The sequence below is a fragment of the Amphiprion ocellaris genome, chromosome 7 (genome assembly GCF_022539595.1).
Source record: "Amphiprion ocellaris isolate individual 3 ecotype Okinawa chromosome 7, ASM2253959v1, whole genome shotgun sequence".
Classification (NCBI taxonomy): domain Eukaryota; kingdom Metazoa; phylum Chordata; class Actinopteri; family Pomacentridae; genus Amphiprion; species Amphiprion ocellaris.
The window spans coordinates 9,178,124-9,200,053 of record NC_072772.1 but is presented as its reverse complement, the minus strand read 5'-3'; the positions used below and the strand labels follow the sequence as shown (position 1 = coordinate 9,200,053).

The following is a 21,930-nucleotide window of genomic DNA, read 5'->3' as shown; positions in this document are numbered from 1 at the left end:
CACCCACACACAGTATTCAAATGCACTGAACAGTGAAGATCTGTGTGGTAACTGGAAGAAGCAGCACAGAGATTTAACTGTGTCTCACCAGAATGACTGACTGATATTGTGAGTCAGTGACTGACGCTGGTGGAGTGACAGCGGAAGAACGTGGAAATTTCCTTCATTCACTGATTTCAGAGACTATAAAGAGGCCACGGCTTTTTAATCTCTTAAATGTCAAACGCATGATCTTTTTCTCAGGAATCAAAAGATTTTCTGAAAGCCCCTGATTATAAACACCGAAGCTGCCCTGTTTATGGAAAAGCTGAAATAATTTTAATCATCTCAATTATCTTCACACCATCAGTTTTTACAGCTGCCTGCTGTCAAAGGTCATCCTTGTTTTGGGCTCTAGAAAGTCATCAAATTTGAAAAGTGGTTCTTCGCAGTTACATGTATTAGTTTCACAAAAGAACCTTTTGGCAAGAGGTTCTTTAAAGGACCATCTCAAAATGGTTCCTTTAGACAACATAAATGGGGCTCTGAAGAACTAAAATATGTTCTTCAAAGAATGATTTTCAGTGTAGTTATTTGTGGAACCCCCCAGTTCAGTAAAGAACATCTTTCAAATCATTCTTAAGTGGCTGATTTTGTGAATTTTGATCAAATTAATATGTATAAATTGAAAAACAAGCACATAAACACATTTGTTGAACTTTTCATAACATTCCCTTTTACTTCATTAAATTGCAAACGATTAGGGTTTTTTTAAAAAGGCAACTTTGGAGGAGCGCAAAGTAACACATACATAAAATCAGTCACTATATTACGGGAAACATAGACCCCAAAAAAGCTGAAATTAACTTGTGGATCCAACTTGTGGAGTCCAGATGCATTTGACTTTGATGGATACGGTGCAGCTTTTCTGTCTCTTCCATTACAGCATATATAATATTTTAGGTTCTGGACTGTTGATCAGATAAAACGACATAATTCAAAAGACCAACCTGAGATTTGGGAGGCTGTGATGGGAGTTTCCTACTGATTTCTGATGATAATGAAAACAGTTGGTTTGTTAGCTCTAAAAGTAAATCTGTGCTTTTACCTGTCACCATATTCACTAACTCCAATAAAAATGCAGGATTTTCAGCGCTTTAAAGATACACATAAAGTAAAGTGAAGAACAATCCCTTTAATTAGTAAAGAAGTTCTTCAAATGGTGAAGGCCAGAGAGCCCTTTGAAGGACCATATAAAAGCTGAATGTGAAAAGTAAATCTACATATAAGGTGGAATGATCTAGTCACCAGACAGGATGAATTTCCAGTTTACGTTGTTAAATAAGAAGATTTCAACATGTGAGCAGCTTGAACGGGTTAAAACGTACAAGCCATGAACTATTATGTGTCTTATTTTGTTCATCTAAATTAGGCTGTTTATTTAATGTTAAGCTCTAAGTGTCTGCACTTTAGAGGATCTACAGTACAAACACCTGCCTGGGAAGTACCACAACCAGCAGAGGCGGTTTACGCACACACACACACGCACACACACACTCAGTCTGCCGGGAGTTTCAGCTTGCAGCGGTGACGCACTGTGAGCTCACTGAGCCAGCTCACTGTTTATGTCCTCTTTCACATACAGAGAGCAGCCAGAGACAGAGGGGGAACCTCCTATACCGGCTTTGTGGTTTTCATCCATTCTCAAGCGTTTTTAATTCCACCTGCCGACTCCGTCCTCTGCAGCCGATGATGCTCGTCTCTCAATACTGATTTCAACTCCGTTTATTCACCAAACCGGTGAGTCCGACAACTTTTTTTTTTTTCCATCCCACGAGTAGGAGTCTGAATGGCTGCTGAAGCCGGTGGTTAACTTGTGTCAGACTGGTGTGGGGCTTCTCTCGCCGCAAAGCCTGAGCTGCAGTCGTGACCACTTTTACGCACGGCGGTAACGTGTTTTTATGGCTTTGTCCTGTGTGGCTGTATGGGACTTACTTATACCTGGGTACGTCTGTGCGTAAAAACACAGTCGCTGCTGTTTGTTTCAAGCTCAAGACAGCAGATATTTTCAGTGAACGACGGTCTGTGTGTCAGCAAACGTTGTGCCTGTCTGTATTTTTAACAAACTTAGATTTACATGGTACATATAGTATCTAAATGTCTGCTGGTGTTGGTGGGATGCTCGCATACAGCAATATTTTACAGCAATATTATCGGATTGTTTACAGGCTTTTGGGTTTAGTCGCTTAAAGTATTATTCTGCTTATATGTAAACTAACTATGTGTAATTTGGCTAATTTGACAGACTCATGTTCCCTTGTCTAGTAACAGAATGAGTGCTTGTTTGACGCACAGTCAGGGGCTGCGTGATGACCTCATGGTAGTACGATCCTCCTCTCTTTTAGGAATAAAGCCCTGGCTTTGCTTTTAATTTTATTTTTTGTAGTTTTTAATCTAGTTATGCTTTAATTAGACACAATAAAAAATACTGCAAAGACGTGTTGCACAAAGAGAAGCAAAGAGAAAGTTGTAAAACTGTCAATGTGTAGCATTGATATGAACAGATCTCTCATGCTTCTCTCTGTACACTGTTTGCTGTAGAAATTGCTCATTTTAAGTTTCATTCTGGCTGCCAAAGCTCATGCACAACCACAGTTTCCTGTAGACTGGTGCATAAGAGATGAAAGAACCCGTGCAAACTGTCTGTATGGCATGTTCGCTGTCCCTCAGTTTTAATTAGAGATTAGACACAGTGTTTAGGAGCTCTGCCCCCTCTTACCAAAGTGTTATCACGTCCTGCTGCAGCGTACTACGGTGGTTTTGGCAGGATGTGCTGCTACGTAACGAGCCCACCACAGTGAGCCTTGAGGCCGACAGCCCCACTTACACACCAGCATCAAGACGAGACTGTCATCTTTGCCAGACGCCTTCCATTGTCTGAGTCCAAATTCCTACACGCTTGTATCAATAAGAGGCTTTCGACCACTCTCACACTCACACACACCATTATACACAAACACACTCCTCCACCAGGGCCACGTACAGCCTCACGAGCTCGTCCCATTATTATCTCAATGCAGGCATTTTAAGGAGGGATTTTACAGTGGATTCATCAGTATTATCTTGTCACGGCTCAAGTGAACAAGTATTTGACACTGCTTACGTGACGAGAAGACGGGCTTCCTATTTCCTGACAGCTACTTTCACTTTTTATGAAAGACCACGTGTGAGGGTGGGCAGATGCAGAAATCCAGCTCAGAGCTTCTCTTGGTTCAGTTAAACCATCGTTTGATGACTGTGTAGTTTTAATAGTAAATAGCAAACATATAGTATGTTAATCTAACATGTACTGTAGTTAGAGGCTGAGAAGAGAGAGCTCAGTCTTTCACATTGACTGAAAAATGCAACTAAACAAAAAAAAAATCTGCTTTAAGAGAGCTGTTTATGTCTGCCATGCATTGGACCACGTTTCTGCCAGTAAACGTGTTTTTTCTCGATTATAGCTTCTATTCAACAACGCTTAAACAGCACAGTGGTATCATTATAGTCACAAAAGTATATTGGTCTTACTTGAAAATAACTACATAGGTCAGCCTGCATGGTTCCACAGATTTGTGAGTGCACAAAGATGTGTTAGAAGCCTGTCTAGGAAATAAATAGATGATTTTTTTTCTGAATATTTTACTTTCCAGTGGTTGTTTGTGGCAGCTGAAGAATTTCCCAAATGGAATTTAAACATGTTTGACATGTTTTTGCCTCCTTTAAACACATCTGTGTGTCTCTCGCGTGTTTTCCTCCTTTTGATAGCAACACATAATTGTGATGGCAAGATTATTGCCATATTGTCAGCTGGAGATGGATAACTTCTGGGTCAGAAAGTAACATTTTGTGTCGTCCACCATATTGTGTGCTATGCAGCAGTAAACTGCAAGAAGACTAGCACCGGTAATTATACACACACCTGCAACACGAGCGTATGCATGGATTTATCCCGAGCCAAATTTAGCCCCCATTTTATGTCCCACCCCACCCAACATTTAGAGTACACTGTATGTATTTAAGGTCTGGGGAAGATGGGATAAAGAGAGGATGAGAGAAAGTAGAGAAAAGGGAAGAAGAGATGGAGAAATCCGAAGAAGATTGAGATTGAGCGAGAGAGAGAGGCATTAGCAATGATGCCAGGAAACAGACAGAAAAAAGTGTGTGTGTTGCAGCTTGGAGACGATAACCGATGCACCGCTTCACCTCTGAGCGAGTGCACATGGAAGTCAAAGACCTAGCTAAGCTTTAATTAACCCATCGATCCTGTCATCTGCACGTCCAGCCGTCCAACCAGAGCGGTTGGGAACGCCGCCCGACCGTCTTCCGTCCCCGTGCCACAGCTGCCTGCCTGCCCAATGTCAGCCAGGAGACTCTGTGCCAAAGAAATTCCCACCGCGCCAGCCGCAGATCCCTATCCAAGCTGGCTCAGCGTCCGCACACACAGATCGGTGGAGGGTTGGATAATTACAGGGGGACCTAGACACAAAAACCTGAAGGGACGCTGGCATGAGCATACAAACACGCTCACCTCCTGACACTCCTGCATGTACATACACACCCAGGTTTAATTAGAAGTCGGGGAAACATGAATTAGTTGGCAGAAGTAGCCTAAATTTGCATTTCCCTTCAGATGATGAGGCTTTACTCAGGGGGGGAACCACTGTGCTGCTCCTTCATCCAATTTCACAGTTAGTGAGCAAACTGCAAGTCATGCTGCAGAGGGTTTCCGTCAGTCACTCTTCCAAAAGTCACGCTGTGGAAAAGAGTCACTTCCCGGATGTTGCAGCTCCTTTGTAGTTTACAAAGTTCACGTCTGTTGCAGAGTCATTTTTTTATCCCAAGCTTTTCTTCCCCCCTCTTGCCCCGATGACCTTTCCCCCCTGCCTCTTATATCTTCCCTGTCACTCCCTACTGTATGCTGTTTAATGACACAGTCTTAAAAATAAGCCTTCGAGAAAAGAGGAAAAAACAACTGCAGACGTTCGCTCCCCCGCATGTCGGTTCTGGTAGGGGAAAGACAAATCTGAAAGCGACCACAATCTTGCTATCTGCACTCGCCAGTAACCGATTTCTGGCTTTTAGCTGCCAGAGCAAATCACACAGAAGCACGTCCAGGTCGATCTCTTTGTGACAAGGCGCAAGTGAGTGACTGAGCGAGTGTTTGTGTGTGTGTGTGTGCGTGTGTGCGTGTGTGTGTGTGTGTGTGTGTGTGTGTGTGTGTGTGTGTGTGTGTGTGCGTGCGTGCCATGTTTTGGAGGGGATCCATACAATCCCTCATGTGAGAAGTGCCACAGACATGCACTGTTTCAAAACAACCGCTGAGTAATGACAATGTAGCCAACAAAGCAGGAAATTGAACCTCTCCTCTGTAGCAGCACTTTTATAGGGATATTGAATACAAGTCCAAACGCAGCATATTTAGATCCATAAATAAATATGGGTGTGTGTGGTTGGGTTGCATGTTGGGGGCAAACTGCAGGGCTGCAAAATGTTGTTGTGATGCATATCTGCTGATAAGTCAGATTTCTTCATTCACCTTTTATTTATAGAAATATACAGCACTGCATGCTTTATGTACACACATATAGAGCACTTTACCATATTTAACATTCCCAGAGGTCTGGTTAAAATCTCCTCCACTTCACCTCTCCAAAGAGGGAAAACCCGTCTCTGGACTCACTGACCTGCCATGAACGACGTAGTTTGACTTTTTCACTTATTTGCCTTCTTGACAAGAGTTTGGTAACAATATTGACACCACTGTCAAATAGTAGATTTAGTTTCCAGCAAAAAAAGAGCCAGACTATCTCTTTCTTCTAAGTGGCAACGGCTGAAAATGAAGCAAACACTGTAAGCTGCACTTCCATGAATGGCCACTTGAGGCTGGCTGCAAAAGTGGGTCAATCCCCAGAGAACCCCATGTTAAAAGGCACAACTTCACAGCAGAAATAAACATGTTTACATTGTTTTACAAAAAACAACTTGGCCTCTATAGCAAATTTAGCACATATATAATTTAGTATAGTATATATATTCAGTATATCAATTTATATATACCTCAGCAGCTAAAACCATATTAAGGCTTAAAGTTATGCACAATTAGGAGTGTAGCTGCTTTGAGTGACTGCTGGATACTGTCACAGAACAGTCCAAGGCCCAGAGATGTTTGCATGGCCCCTCTCAACTCTGCTGATGGTCCACTTCTTTGTTTATTTTTGGATTAGCCGACGTCAAGCACCGTCAACATTGTGACTGTCGAAGCCACCACACTGAGCTACAAAACTGATGTTCAACAAATTCATAGGTGATGCCTCTGAGGATCCATCTATCTTTATATACAGTGTGCTGTTTCCTCATGTCTTTCTTTCAGTCTTAATGCTGAGGTAAGCTAATTTGCTATTTGTCTCAGTTTCATTTTTGCTGTAAAGATGTAAGAATTGTATTGATCTTTTCGTCTAACTCTGAGCAAGTAATGAAATAAATGTCTGACTTATCTCTTCAGATGTAGCTCTTTGATAGGCAGCAATTTTCTTGTGGTTCCAAAACATCTTTTCTCAGTAGACTCAAAGAGTAGATGGAGTAGTATGATTAAATACAGATGCCAGGGTGAAAATCCTGTTTTCCTTACCCGAGCACAACCTCTGAGACAGATTTTTTCCAGTGAGTAAAACAGTAATTAACTGAATCCTTCGCATTTGTTGGACAAATGGAGATAACATGTTGGACGTGTTGTTTTCACACTGCGTACATGTGTTTGTGTGTGTGAAAATTAGTGACTTTTATTATAGTATGTATGCGTCCTGACTTTAATATAGACATGGTATGAGCACATGAGTTGTGAATCATTATTTAAGGTGTTGGAACATGAGGAGTTGATTTACATCCTCTGTTAATGATGGTGGTGACGTAAAGGAAAATAGCAGACTCTGAAAAACAACTGCTGTGATACACATTTTCGCAACTCAGATTATCCTCTGAAAACAAAAGAAAAAAAGAAGCCCTTGGATTCTTTCAGGGTTGTTTTGCAGTTAGAATTGGTTTGTGGTTGGCTTCTGGTGGGTTAAGTAATAGCAAAGTGTCCTTGTTGCAAAAAACCCACCTTTTTCATAAAACAAGTTTAGGCTTGTTTGCAATGAGGCAGATAGTAAAATCTAATTAAATGCAAAACAAATTCAGAGTAAATTAAAAACCATGTAGAACAGGAATAAATGACACCTAAAAAAAGAACCACTGAGATTCAGATAAAATCAGGCCTTCATAATGCAATTCATGCAACTAAACAAAACCGCTATTGTGCTTGAAGCATTAGGGAATTTATGACTTCCCATAAACTGTAGCATCTGTTTGCAATGACCAAAAAGCAAGGAAGCATTTCTGCTGTATCACCAGAGTCTTGTTTGTATGCATGCATGGTTCATGGTAGCTAATAGGGCTGAACAATAAATCCACATATTAACAAAACTGCAAAATGGACTAGTTAATATCCGAGGTCAAAGGTTACATATGCTTTTCTGGTTCTTTAAACCACTGGAGGTTCTTCATTTTTACTTGTGCTATTTGGTGGCAAATTACAGCATGAAATTAGAGCTGAAACTAATAAACTATTTTCATTAGTGATTAATCTCTGCAATATTTTATCAACAAATCAGCTGAAAGAAATCAGTTTCCGTAGTCCCAAGCTGGCATCTTTTATATGTTGTTCTGTCTGATCAATAGTTCAAACCCCAAAATATTAAATGTGCTTTATTGGAAAAAAATTGCATAAAAATTAAATGCTTCTAGTGTTTCTTGATTTTTAGTTTGGATCCACAATTTAATTTAATGTCTTAGGGTCTGTGTTCTCCACCACAGTGACTGTAAATGAAGTATTTAAGTCATATTATCATTCTTTTTTGATGGAAAGGAAATGCAAAAAAAATACCTTTCTCACAAAAATTGTTCTGAAGATCACAGCATCTGTCCAAATACTTGCAATCTGATACATTTTTTGTTGCATTTTTGCTCAGGCTTTCTATCTATATGAAACTGGGACAGTATAGCGTCACCGTGCTCTCTGGTTGCTGCAGTGTATTTTCTGTCAGTATCGCAGAGCTGTAAACCCTCCTCTACTCTCTCTGCTCAGTTCAACCTCTCTTGTTCCAACTTAGTGATGTCTGACAGACAGTGCGCAAGAGAAACCCAGTAAGTTTCTGCCGGTGTACAGTTCCACTGGAAAACATGACGGGTGATATCGCAGCAACCCCGAGGACGGAGGAGGAGGACGGACAGAAGCGAGGGAGACGGTTGTCAGACACGATCCCTGTAATGAGACATTGTCTGAGCGCTAACGTAGAAAGTGTTGGCGTAAATCAGCTTTTCATTTGCCAATAATGGGCACCTCCATGGAGTCAAACAGAGGGTATGGTTGTCCCGATCACATCGTTGTCTTACACGTGCACATTATCTCTCAGTCCACGGAATGTCTGATGAACAATGGAGTATAATTACCTTAAACCTTTTTTTTGCCACCTCAGTTCTTTTTTATTGTATTTCGCTACTCGGGCCGTAAGATAATACTCATGTGCATCACAACGAGGTGCTCCCCCAAGGCCGGGACGAGCTACATGACCTAGCAGGCTCAATAGGTAGCTATTATCTGTATGGGAACTGCAGGTTGGCGTTTTTTTTGTCAAGCCTTTCTACATCATAACCTAGAGGGAAATCCAAGTTTTTTTTGTGCGTGATCATTACCCTGAATCACAGCTAAAGCCAGGATAAATCAGCATTATGGTATAATATATCTCCAAAATGTCTGCTGTGAGGTTGTTCAGGAACTCTCAAAAAGCAACCTTCTTTCAAGCTCAGTCACCTGTGCGTTTCTGAGGTAATTTAATGGTCTTAAAAAGGGTTTCATGAGCCTTAGACAAAGGAGGATTTCAAAACATGTGGAGGAGCAAGTAATTCTTGCCTGATCTTCTCTAATGATGCATAACTGCACCTACAGGGCAAAGGACAGACGTGTAGATACTTAAACTCAGTAATAAATGAGAAAAATATTATAATTCAAGTTCACTTTTGTGCAGATTTTAGAACAAGAAGGAAACAAAAAACTGTAACCAGACCTTATCCATTGCTAGGCCTGACCCAGACGACTGTTTCATCACGAATTTTGTCATTTTGCCTGCGATAAAGCAAAATCTAAATGCCACTTCAGGCAAACAGAGGTTGCCGTTACACAGTGTGATGCTAGTCCGCTCAGTGCAGCAGTATGAGGCGGGGAACTCTGTAGCTGTGAACCATCCTAACCTCTCAACGCAGCTCACTGACCCATGTGGCTGACTGCTCTCCTAAATGCATATTGATTTAGGTTAGGCAAGTAAAACTATCTGATTGAGGTCAAGGAAACATGAGGGGAACGTGCCTTGATGACGTAGTCCAAGTATTTACGCTGCAGAAGACCTTTTGCAATACGGTTACATACTGCAGCAGTCAGCGTCTGCATCACTGATTCAATATTAGGTTTGCAAATACAGCTGCTGCTATAGCGTCAGATTCCAGGTCTTTCCATTGTGGGAAAAGTTGTTAATCTCTGTTCCTAAGAGCTTCAGTCGAAGGCAATTGGGCTTTTTCTTTTGGTTCTAGAAGACCTTTTACCACTCATCCAAGAGGCTTCTTCCATTCTGGCTGAAGTGGAATCCCAGATATATATTGTTACTCCAAAATGGCCAACGGCAAATTAACAACCCGGGCCTCTCATGCCTCAAAGTGCAAATGTTGTAAACCTGCCATGTCGGTGAGGATTCATGATGTTAATGGTGATGAAGCATCCTGGAAAGGATCTCAAGACAGTATTATAAGTGGTGCCAAAGACCCCCTCTTCTGTTTAAACATGGCTGTTCCAATTCAACATCGATGGATTCCTTCACTTCTCTCTCAAACCATCTGTCTTCTCTGTCCTAAATGTGAACTTCAGAGGAAGACCATTATAACTAAGAATCTGCACAGACATTGTTAATCTCGGTTGTGGTGAGTTAGTTATTAAATACTGGTCTAACTGCAGGGACCACATTTCCATGTCGCAATTAAAGGAAGACCTCCTGATTTACAACATGCTTTCTAAATGGGGATTCTATCTGTATGACGTAAATCTTACTGGTATATGCAGTCTAGTTTTATTACATAGCTCACATCTAGGCTAAGCAAAGTAAGATTGCACCTGAAAACCAGAAGAAACAACATGTGGGACTGTAACGAGAAGCGGCAATTGCTACAAACCCAGTGATATTAAAAGAAATGATTATTTATTTGTTATTTAGTCCACCAACATACTATTATTTTACATCCTGACATGCAACAAGGGCTTATAAAAAGGACAAAATGATTGATAAATGAACGATTTGCTGTGAAACAAGGCTGTCTTGTTATATCACACTTATTAAAAATAAATAAATTAATTAATTGCATATTTCGGTGCTGATATATACATTTGATAATGCTGTTTAGCCTCTTTCAGTGACTTTTTTAATCAAAGTTATCTTGAAAAACTAAACTAAATAGTCTGAATGAAACCACTTTGCTCATTCTAGGCAGAAAACGGTTCAAATTGCAAGAGTGCAAATAAAAACTCTACTTCATGTCAATCAGTGAAGCAGGACACGCCTCAGTGTTTGTTTGATTTAAGTCTCACAAATTGAATTTATTACCTCTACCAGGATGACTGAAATATGTTTTTGCGTGTCTAGACTCAACACTAAAAAATAAAACAGCGCCTTGTGTCTAACCAGAATCCTCCTTGACAAACGCATCTTATTATTCAGAAGCCAGCAACGTGGTGGCTTCACCCCGCTTTAGCCGTGATCTGCCCTGCAGCTCAGTCACCTCAAACTGAAAAGCGATGAGTTCCACTCATTCTTGTGTTTCCTCTTCTGTGGTTCCTTCCTTCCTTCACAGCTTCATCCAGTAGGATTTCTCAGCTCAGCAGCCGCATGACATCAAGGAGCCCGAAAAAGCTCTCAAACACATTTGGCCGGTCCTCGCCTCCAAAACCACCACAGAATAGAATAATGTCCATGTTTTTGTCATGCCTTCGCCATTACTTCTTTATTATTGCTATTTTTAGCTCCCCCTGAACAAAACACAAAATGTGACTGGTCATCTGACGTCGGCACGACTTGTTATTTGCATGTGTCAAACAACAGCAAGGAGGGTTTTGGGTAATTACTATTTTACAAACTTTAGGAAAAGTTGTCACGCTCCTCTCCCTTTCCTTTGAGGTGTTTTTTTTTTTTTTTATTTTAATCTTGTTATGCTGTTTTCGTCTGTTCACATAAAATGACGAAAGCACTGTGGATGTTGGTGCCTTTGTTGTGTTCGCTGGGATATTCTGAGAGCTGTTAATGTCCAGCTCCTGTTTCCTCTGCCTCCATCCCTTTGTCTCTCGGACATTTCCCCCCCCTTCATCTGCTCCTTCATCCCACACATCCATCGGACAGCGGCCTCCAAACCAGAGCACATGGCTGACACAGCCGTGAAACAAACTATGAAAAGGGAAACATGCGAACAATAAAATGCAATTACAGGATTGACCGCTCAGACCGGCCAGAGACGACAGGAAGGGCACGTGGAGGAAAAGTACAAGGGTTCAAGGATGACAATGAAGTGCAGCAGCTGTGACCAGAATTATGTAAAGTCAAGTTAAGCAACGTTTTAGGGCAGTTCAGTCGAGTTTACGTCGACTACTGAATGTCACACTGTGGTGGTCAGCAACTTAAAGGTGATTTCTTTGTCAGTTAAAATGTATGCCAGAAACACATTTCTGCGTTTTTTTCTGTTTCTTGTCTCACAACCAGAATTGTGATCCCTTGGGGTCATCTCATCCCTCAGGCTGGAAGATTCTGTTTAAGGAGCTGTAGGAATGTGCTCCATTCCCCTCCTTATTAATAGCATCCCATCATTTAACACAACAGCTTAATATGTCTCTAGCAAACTAGACCGGGATTAGTGTTTCAGTCAGAGAAGTGAATGGTTTTAAAGGGAGAAATCAATCTGACTACTAAGTTTAATGAGTTTCTCTTTTACTTCTACCTTATATAACAAGTGTCATTGTGCTACCAGTGCTGGATGCAGTGCACTTATGTACTACAAACTGCTGACCTCAGAGAAGTGTAACCTATAGGGAAAAAGAGTGCAGACTTAACAAATATGGAAGAGTCTGTGCTATACCAATGATATGTGTGATATTGTCATTTTCAACATCTGGAGGATTCTCACTCCCCCCCAAAAAGAAGAAGTACAAATGTGACCACTGTTATTGTGAACATTAGCTGCTAGGTCATTGTAAATAGGTTGTAAGTTTAAACCTTATGGTGCAGTTTTGCGTACATGTAAGAAATGCCGAGTCCAACTTTCCAAAGACATAAACCTTTTAAGAGTGTACTCATAACTTTGGAAGTTGACCTCAGTCCTTAACCTTTATGACCACTTGGGTAACTCTTCCATAATTAAGGTATTCTACATGAATGTTACTCTACTAACATGAAATAGTTCCCCAACAACAAAGATACATGTTCATAAAATGAACAAATAGATGATAACCCAAGAGCTCATGGTTGATTTTACTTACACAATCCACATATGGAAGAATCAGTACTTATGTATATATTTGTTTGCGCTATCCCCTTTGCCACTTTAACACTGCAAACTGCCCCGTTATCGGAATAAAAAAGTATTTTCTCATCTTTACTTGTCTTATAATGAACCACTGGTGATCCTCAGAGGTTCTTGTAGGCCATGTGCTTCCATACCTGTCTGCCACCTGTAACTTTAGAGAGCTGCAGAGAAATTGCCTATTTTCTAATTTACATCTCACCAAGAAAGCCAAAAGGCGTATTTCCCAGCCTGTTGAACTTAGGCCTTTAAAATACAACAGGGAACTCTCCAATTCTCCAGTGGCCCAAGTCTGAGTGGCACATTGTGATGGTTGATGAGCCATGCGTGGACACTGAGGCGGTCATGTGCCTGTAGGTCCAGTGGAAGCCCCACGTGTGGCGGTCGCCTCTGTAGTGGGTTTGTGGGGAAAACCTCAGACAAACTGGATTTAAATGTAAATGCATCACATGCAGACATTGCTGGCTCAGATTCCCTGCCTGTGAATGGTTTGGACTTGTAAGGACAGTGGTTAGGCAGCGGGTGCAATTTAAACATTGTTTTTGGACACGCTTTCAGATTCATCGTTTTGCATGTTAAGTGGATTTTCACTGCATGTGTTGCTGCTGCTGTACTCTGGCCTTCACCTGTAGAGAGTCAGCAGGTGAAATGATGGACTGCATTTCCACTGTGATCTTTCCTCAATTTCAACATCTTTGCATTGACTGAAGTATTAGTTCTGTTGACTAAATATATGGCATAATGGAAAGATCATTTTTAGCTGCATCTTTTTCGAATTGAGAAAACGTGATCTCTCCACGAGGGCTCCTTCTTCTTACTTTTTTTGTATTCTTACTCCAAACTTTAAAAAAACACAGTGCTGCCATATAAAGAGTTAGCTGGAATATATGCATTTATCACACAATAAATCAGTTTCACCCTGCTCTGCTGCAGTTCAGACGTTACAGTGGCTGCACATTTAGAGGTCAAGTTAGGTTCTTTGCTGAAAGCCAGCATTCCTCAACCCCTCCTGGCCGATCCAATTTGTTACTTGACACTTTCTAAAAAAGAGGTACTAATTGTAGGTCCCATTTTTGTTTTGCTCTCTCTATCATTGTCTTTTATTGATCATTTTTTGCCCATTTTCAGCCGTGGGGGTGCAGGCCTGAAAGTGTAGATGTATGTGCGCGTGTGTGACTTGTAATTAGCCTCTTGCTCTGGTCTGTATGGCATTTTAACAAATGCTTCTATATATACATCATGCTATCAGGTTGGAGTTTTAGCAATGTCACTCCCTGCCACTTTCTCCTCTTTCCATCTTTCCCTCCCTCGTTCTCTCTTCCTCCCTTTTCTTCCGCTATGACTGGATCGGCCCTGTGTTGTTTTTTCAAGCTGGTGGTTTTACTTTCCTTGCTTTATCTTTCTCTTCCCCCCTAAAATTATCCCTCAGAAGCCTGTCATTGGCGTGATGGCCCTGCCGGACCAAAATCATAAACTCATTACATTTTTTATTTTCTTGTTTGTACAAGGAACAGCTTGGTGTTGGCTGGATGCTACAGCATTCCAGATGTTTCCGTGTGTGTGTGTGTGTGTGTGTGTGTGTGTGTGTGTGTGTGTGTGTGTGTTACCTGCATGAACAAGGGTAAATGTACACAGATAATGTCGAACAAAAGGATCCCATCACGGCGCACTTGCTGCACACATTCAACTCTACAGATGTGCTGTGCAGGTGTGTGTGTGTGTGTGTGTGTGTGTGTGTGTGTGTGTGTGTGTGTGTGTGTGTGTGTGTGTGTGTGTGTGTGTGTGTTGACCACACATAGTCAGGGAATGAATGGGTTAAAGTGGAGAAGTGTTGATTTACTCGCTAACTAATGTTTTAAATATTGTGTTTTGCTGTGTGGTCAAAGGTGAAGAGCTGCACTGAAGCAGCCTCACCCACACACATGCATAACGCACACACACACACCACACACACACACACACACACACACACACACACATACACACTCAGTGTTTTAGCTTTGATAGAAGGGGCATGTCCTAAGAACGTCAGGGGAGTGTCTGTGGTCACAGTGACAGTATAAGACACTGGCAGGTACTCTGAATTCTCCATTCAGCTACACAGACTTGTGTGTTTCTGAATTTTTTAGTCACTTTGGTAACTTATTTGCGTCTCGTCTTCATGTTAACTCCGTCTCTCAGATAGATATTTATAGATTTTTGTATTTTCCATTTCATCTTTTCTGAGTTCTTTTCAAAGTTTAATCAAGTGCAGGGTTTAATCAAGTGTTTGTGCAAGTGTTTTTGACAGTTAAAACAAAGTTAGAGTATATTTCAGTTTAGTCCTGACTCAGCATTTGTAGCAGTACGCACAGCATCCTCGCCTAGTTGCCACGGCAACTGTGTCAGTCAGCTGCAAGTCTGGGGTAAGTATGCTGCTCTGTCTTTCCCATTTTCTCTTTTTTTTAAAAAAAACTATCTTAGCCAAAATATTTTTGTCTATTTTGTCTCTTTCTCCTTTACTTTCTGCTGTCAGACCACATTGACTAATTTCTCATCTTCTCTTATGTCCCTTTCTTGCCTTCCTTCTGCAAATATATTCATTTTTTTATCCTTTGGTTGTTTGAAATTTTCCAAATACCTCTCACGTTTTTACTTAGTCGTTTTTTACGAGCTTATTTAGGGACAGCAAGTCTGTCAGTTAGAAAAGCACAGAGACAAAAGGAAAAGCCATTAGGAATGCTGTGCTCTCAGTCTTTAGCACATTTCGCCGTCTCCCTCGTCACATGAGCATCTGATGTTTTCATATTCAGTTGGACGGAAATGGTGTAAAATGCAGTGTGAAGGATTTTTATGCTGTGTGAATCTGTCATTCATCTCCACCACTAATAGGACCCAGCCAGACTGAGGTCTCCCCTGATAATACTGGCGCTGTGTGAGTTCACAGTCCTGTCATTGTGGCCACAAATGGGAGCAAAACATTCAGGACATTTTGTGCTGCAAACTTTCTCATTAGAATTAGTGAATGCAGCGATTTTTTAATTTATTTTTTTAATCTCTGTGCTCTTATAGCAGTTTAACATTTTTAAAAGTGCATGCATGGCCAATCTTGAAAATGGTCTAATTTATTTTGAGGTGCAATTGATGTATCACACGTAAGTCCTGTTATCATGAACTAACTGAAACGAGTCCAACAAATCTGAAGGTCTAGAGAATAAAAAGGACCAGAGTTTGACCACAATGCTGACTCCTTTGCTGTCTTTTTAAGGTGGCAGTATATTTTATTTGGTGTGACAATTTCAGTATGATACGTTACACAGTAAGAACTCAAATCAGTTGAGAAAACGTGCCACGATGTTATAAATTTAGCTGAAAAACTAAGACGGTGACAATAGACAAGAGCTTTAAGAGTTAAGTGACCTCAGGTTAGATTTCATCTTTGTCCGTGACCTCCTTCCCAACCGCACGTTTGACTGCATATAAATATGTATTTAAGTGCACTGTAGGGGTTGATGCTATTTTAAATAAGCTCTTGTCAAATATTTTCCAGCTGTAGATATCTATCTTTAGAGATGACACCATTGTTTTGCTGTAACACTGCAGCAGCCTGTGGCCTATGGATTTAAACACATGACCCATTTGTGTAGACTTAAAGATTGCTCTGGTTGAGTTCTTACAAATCTTCAAAATAACACTCCCCCATCATGATGTGCCTCTTTAATTTGATGTCATTATTCCATAAAAATACATTGTTTTTCTAACTCACCTAAACGCGAAGGAAGACTCATGTCAGTGGCAGCTAATGTCGAGCTTTGAGAAAGTCAGCATGTGTGGGCAAATGAACATGTTGCAGAATGAATCATTGCTTGAAACGTGTATATGAGTACAGGCGACCCAGAAATAGCCTCAGAAAATCCCTCATTCATTCACTGCTGTTTGTAAAAAAGGTGCTGATTCATGGTAAATGTTATTTACGGCATTTACAACTGCTGCTTACCTCCCTGCTGCCAGAGTCACTGTGCTTCAGATAAATCGCAAAAATGACTCAGGTGTTTTTTTGCCACATGAGAGCGTGTGGTTTAGTCTGAATATGCGTGCATGTGTGTGTCTGTTATAACATTAATTGTGTTGTGTTGTAATATGTCGTGATGTGTTCCTTTCCTCTCTGACTAGAAAGAGTTTGTAGACTGACGGAGGTGACGAGGCTGATATTTGTTAGCCGGCTGCATCCATTTCTAAATGTAAACTTCATCATGTGTTCAAATGTGATAAACCCATTTCCCTTTTCTGTCCCTCATGCAGATCATATGTACATAGAAGAATACATTGAAGAAGATGAGGAACCACCTTTGCTGCTCAGCTCTTGTCCTTCTCGCGGTAAATATGTGCATATGAGTGTTTATGTGTGTATTTATGCAACAAAAACAGCGTGCATTCATGTGTTTGTGCACCTCCACTGACTCCTGGGTGTGTTTCAGGTGTTTGGCTGTGGTGGGACTGCAGCAGTGAAGTGTCGGTGGGGGGACGGATGTGTGTGTCTGCAATGCCCTGCAGGCCAGGAACCTTCCAAGGTGAGACAACTATCTCAAATAAAATGATTAACAACAACGTCTCTGACTGATTTTTGTCCTCTTTCACACGAACTAATTTTCACCCCACATGCTGAAATTTCACTATGTAGTATTTCTCTGTGCTGTGCTCTGCAGAGCTTGAAGAAGTACAGGACAGAGTACAAATGACGTGTGACATAATTAGCTGCAACCAAAGGTTGAACCGAGCACTGAAAGAACACTATGATTTCTTTTATTTGCAGTAACAAAAGGTCATTCCCAATAAACGCTCGGGTCAGAAACCGAGAGTGTATTTTTAAATAACCATTTCAACTCCTCTCTTATCTTATACTTTATATGTTTGGCCACCACAGTCAACAGAAAAGAAAATGCTACTGCTCCCATGAATCTATAAATAATAGCAAACCTGTACGACAATGCTTTGGCGTCATGTCTCTCTTTTGTTCCAGGTTGTGTTTATGAAATTGTATTAGCTCATGTACAGTTACTAATGCTATTCAGGCTTTAGTATAAAGCTGATTATGTAAAAGTATAAAGAGAATGAGAAACAGGACAGTTTAGTATCCTCTGCTGCTTTTTCAGCCTCTTTTGCATGAATTTAAACATGTTTTCTTCTTTGCCAGGCTTGTGGGCAGATCCAGAGTCCAGCAGAGGAAGTGCAATGTCAGTTGTGCCCAACTGGAAGCTTCTCAGACACTCTGGACTCTGAACTTTGCCGTCCACACACCTCCTGCAAGACCCTCGGCCGAAAGATTGCAACTTCCGGTACCGCAGCCTCGGATGCCATCTGTGGTGACTGCCTGACCGGGTAAGAAATGTCCCTACCTGGATCCACTCACCCTTCAATCCAACCGTAAGCCTGACAGCCAAAGAGTTCAACATCGTAGCTCGTAAACTTTTATTTGTTCTAAATTAAGTCCTGTTATTATCTCTGTCTCTAGAAAACAAGAAAACACCCCCACACACAGACACACACACCAGTACAGTATGTCATTCACCACAATGGGCAGTCAGCACTGGTCATCACATGCCAGCAGGATAAAACTGATTCATTCTTTCGTTGTAAAGCACCCCCTCACATTTCTTCTTCTCCGTCTCTCTAATTATGCACTTTTCTATTCTTTCTCGTCCGTGTGCAGGTTTCATTCCCCTGCCACAGGGCAAGTTTCCACCCAAAGTCCCTGTGTGAAAAGTAAGCATGCTTCTGCAGCTTACAGTCTCATAATTTGCACTTGCCAAGATAAGGTCATGCCTCTGCAGCCTCCTGCCTCTCTTTAATTTGTTTTGTCTTTCTTTTCTTTCTCTCAGGAGATCTACTTGTGAGGACAGTCCGTACTGTTGGCAAAGGTCCGTCCAACGGAGCAGGAGGACCGGCCAACAGCACTGTGGTGCGCAGCGCTGAGGAGAAGACGGCAGAGTACGCTGTGTTCGCCCTGGTGCCCATCTTCTGCGTGATGGGCCTGCTGGGCATCCTCATCTGCAACATCCTGAAGAAGAAGGGATACCGCTGCACTGCTGAGAAGGAGGGAGGAGACGAAGAGACGGCCACACCACAGAAAGAAGGTAAGAGAGGGGCGAGGAAAAAGGAAAAAAAATGTAGAAAAGAGAGCAGAGGAGCGACTATTGGAAACAGCATTTATGTTCAGTTTGTTGTCACGTTTGCTCATAAAAATGCAAAATTAGCACACGCGCATGCACACGATGTGGTCAAGTGTTGTCAGGAGTCAGTGCAAAGCCAGACCAAGCCCAGAAGGCTCTTTGTGTGTGGTCACGGTCCCTGTATCTCTGTGATGTAGCTGCACGAAAGCCACTATGGGAGGCTTTTTATCTGAGCTGTTCTGAACTTTGACCTGCTGGAGGTCATTACATGTCACGCATGCTGTGTTTTACTAAGCATGCACTGTTATTTTTGTAATTTTCCTATTTGAAAAGGGGAAAAGTAAGCATTCCCATCAACTCACTCGCCCGCTGACGTCAAAGAGAAACTGACTTAGATAAACACAGAGAGAGGTATTATAAGAGAAGGGGAGAGTGCAAGAGGAAACGAGCGCATAGTGGGGGTGGCAGATATTAATCAAAAGAGGGGTAGATGTCAGTCAGTGGGGTATTAAAGACAATTTGCAGGGAAAACGATTGAGAAACAAGGCAAGCAGTCAAGATCAAGCAGGAAAACAAATGTTGGGTTACCACACCTGTTCTATGTAGTTTACAATTTTTTTTACAGTGTAGTCAAGTAAAGTCAAGTCGGATTTATTTGTAAAGCACATTTACAACAACAGGAGTTAAACCAAAGTACTGTAGAAAGACAAATCTGAATTTAAACACAATAAAATACAATAAAATAGAAGACACAACACAATAATAGAATAATTCAGGGGGTGTAAAGCCAGTTTTATTACTCTGGCTGAAGAACTCCTTATACAGATTTTTTAAACTGTTTTTTTCACTCTTAGCATGAAAAAAATATGTCAACACTAAAATTTGCTCTGATGAGGTGACAGCTCATCTTAACATGTGACTGATCTTGTTCGTTACATCTTTCTTCATGTCTTTCTGTATTTAACTACACTGCTGTGCATGCAGTGTGGGAAATACACCCATTTTTTCCTTTATTATGCTTCTATTGTACTTGATGCTCTTTACCTGTTTAGTTCTCAGACTTGTATAACAGGTAGAACCCTCCAGTCAAATAGCAGCTTTCATTCAGCTGTGGGACAGGACGCATAGTGAAGTGTGGGGTTTTTTTTGTTGTTGGACGCTATAAAGATTTACAGTTACACAAACATTTAAGTCAAAGAGGGTTTATGTAATTTAATTAACGGTGCAAATGTGCAATTGTCACAAAATTGCCTCATATAAAAAGTGGACGTGGGTGAAACAGCCAAAGAATGTCAAAGAATATGTACTTTCTGACACTGAGCACACAGTCAGCTGTAGCCCAGAGAGTTCAAATGCTTGTACTTGCAGTTTGAACAATGTACTGCACTCCACTGTTGCACAATTTATCCAGCAGGTCAGTGCATATCAGTTTCACTTCACTTTGCTTTGCTGTTAGACGGCACACATGACTCGCAGTTGCTGTCATTTAGCGCCAAGCATAAACAGATTTAAAGGCTAAGCTGGCTTTTCCTTCACTCACCTGATGGTGCAAAGCTCAAAGGAAAGCTGTGCTGCAAAGCCTTACGTACTGCGAGGCATCAGTGGGCGTCAGAGCACAGCTGCGACTTCAGCTCAGACTTTGTGGCACGTCAAAAAACTGGTGCACCAGCAGCTGTTGCTTTGGAAAACTTGGTGTGTCAGTCATTAAACTTAAAAGAAAAGTTGAATGACGTAGCTGCAAGCATCAAATTAGCCTTCATGTGCCCTCACAAATAGTTTAGATAATGCTGCTCAGGACATTAAAAAGCATCAACTTATTTGAACGGTGCTGCAAATGGCCCAATAAACCTATCTGTTATCTACAAACTCTGTAAAGTAGGGCTTCAGTTTATCTTTATGTACCTGACTGAACTTGCTGCTGTGTCGCTCTGCTTCGTCATGCAGTTAAACATCCTCACAGTTAGAGGTTTATTGGTTCAATGAACTGATTGAGAGTCTCTGTAGTAAATTGGTAGTTCATTGCAGTTGATTACAAGGAGAGGACTGATCATTTTCTTCCTTCCCGCCAGATGTTTAGCTTCCTTTCCCAACAATTCAGCCACAAATATGAAAGCAGTTTGCAGCTTTTATGTCTCCTCATGCATAAGGCAAGAAGGAGCTTATTTATTGTGCCTAAAAGTCCAACAGCACACATAGCTGAGCCTGTATTGTGGATTTAGTGGAGGCCAGAGTGATCTAAGAGTAGCAAATATAGTATAAAACAGCTTGTATAAGGTTAAGGATGAAGGGTTTCATGCATCCCTGAGAAAAGGCAGAGGTCAAAGCAACAGTCTTTGTCAATGATCTCAGCATTTTGTTTTAGTGCCTCGCTCTCTGATCGCTTTGTTGTGAAACTCAAGCCGCTCTTGCGCCTCGAGGGAAACTCCCTGAACCCCCACCCACCTGCAGCTCTTTTATCACTCCTTCTATCCTCCATTCATCCAGTTTCCTGACTCTCTGACACCCTCCTCCCTTCTCATGTGAACATGACACGATCCATCCATCTCTCCTTTCCCAGTCGGATCAATAATTCACTCGGGCCCTCGCCTCATTGTTTATGTCTTGTCTTTCTTTCGTCTTTCTCCCTTTGGTTCACTCCGGATCGCTCTCTGTCCTCTTTTCATTGCACTTGACTGTGCTGTTTAAGATCCAGCAAGTGCTGTATACGACACCTCCTTAACTTTACATGAAAACTTTGATGTCAGGCCTAAGGGCAAGTTTCTGAGAGGCAAAGTTAATATTGATTTGAATTTATTTGAACTTGATTTGGATGTTGAATTTATGATTTTGAAATGGTTTCAGTAATTAGCACATTAAACATTAAAATACAGAGGAGAAAGCTTATAGCATTAAAAACATAATATTATTAGTATTATTAGGTCACTGTAAAAAATATTGTATAAATAGGGCATTTATAAAGTCTTTCGGTCACTTTTAATAAGCTGAAGGAACAGATCCAATCTTTATGTAAGAACAGCAGGTTAGTTGGATTTAGGAACATGTTATCTCCCCCTTCATTCACACCTCCTCTCACTGTCAGTTTCTGCACAGCTTTAAGGACAGATGATGCAGTGGT

At 41.2% G+C, this 21,930-nt stretch overlaps 1 protein-coding gene across 3 annotated transcripts in view; it reads left to right on the top strand.

Moving 5' to 3' along the window:
* The first annotated feature begins 1,565 nt into the window (after window positions 1-1,565).
* relt (RELT TNF receptor) overlaps window positions 1,566-21,930 on the top strand; it is a 29,826-nt gene continuing 9,461 nt past the window's right edge. Inside the window, exons 1-6 of one of the 3 annotated variants that reach the window (XM_023288935.3) lie at window positions 1,566-1,779; window positions 16,948-17,022; window positions 17,124-17,216; window positions 17,840-18,024; window positions 18,356-18,408; window positions 18,525-18,779. In XM_023288935.3, the coding sequence (XP_023144703.2) occupies window positions 16,981-17,022; window positions 17,124-17,216; window positions 17,840-18,024; window positions 18,356-18,408; window positions 18,525-18,779 (628 nt within the window). In that variant the 5' untranslated portion in view covers window positions 1,566-1,779; window positions 16,948-16,980. Of the gene's footprint in view, window positions 1,780-14,773; window positions 15,072-16,947; window positions 17,023-17,123; window positions 17,217-17,839; window positions 18,025-18,355; window positions 18,409-18,524; window positions 18,780-21,930 lie in introns of those variants that run through there. The other 2 variants (XM_023288934.3, XM_035956638.2) reach the window with 2 other exon arrangements.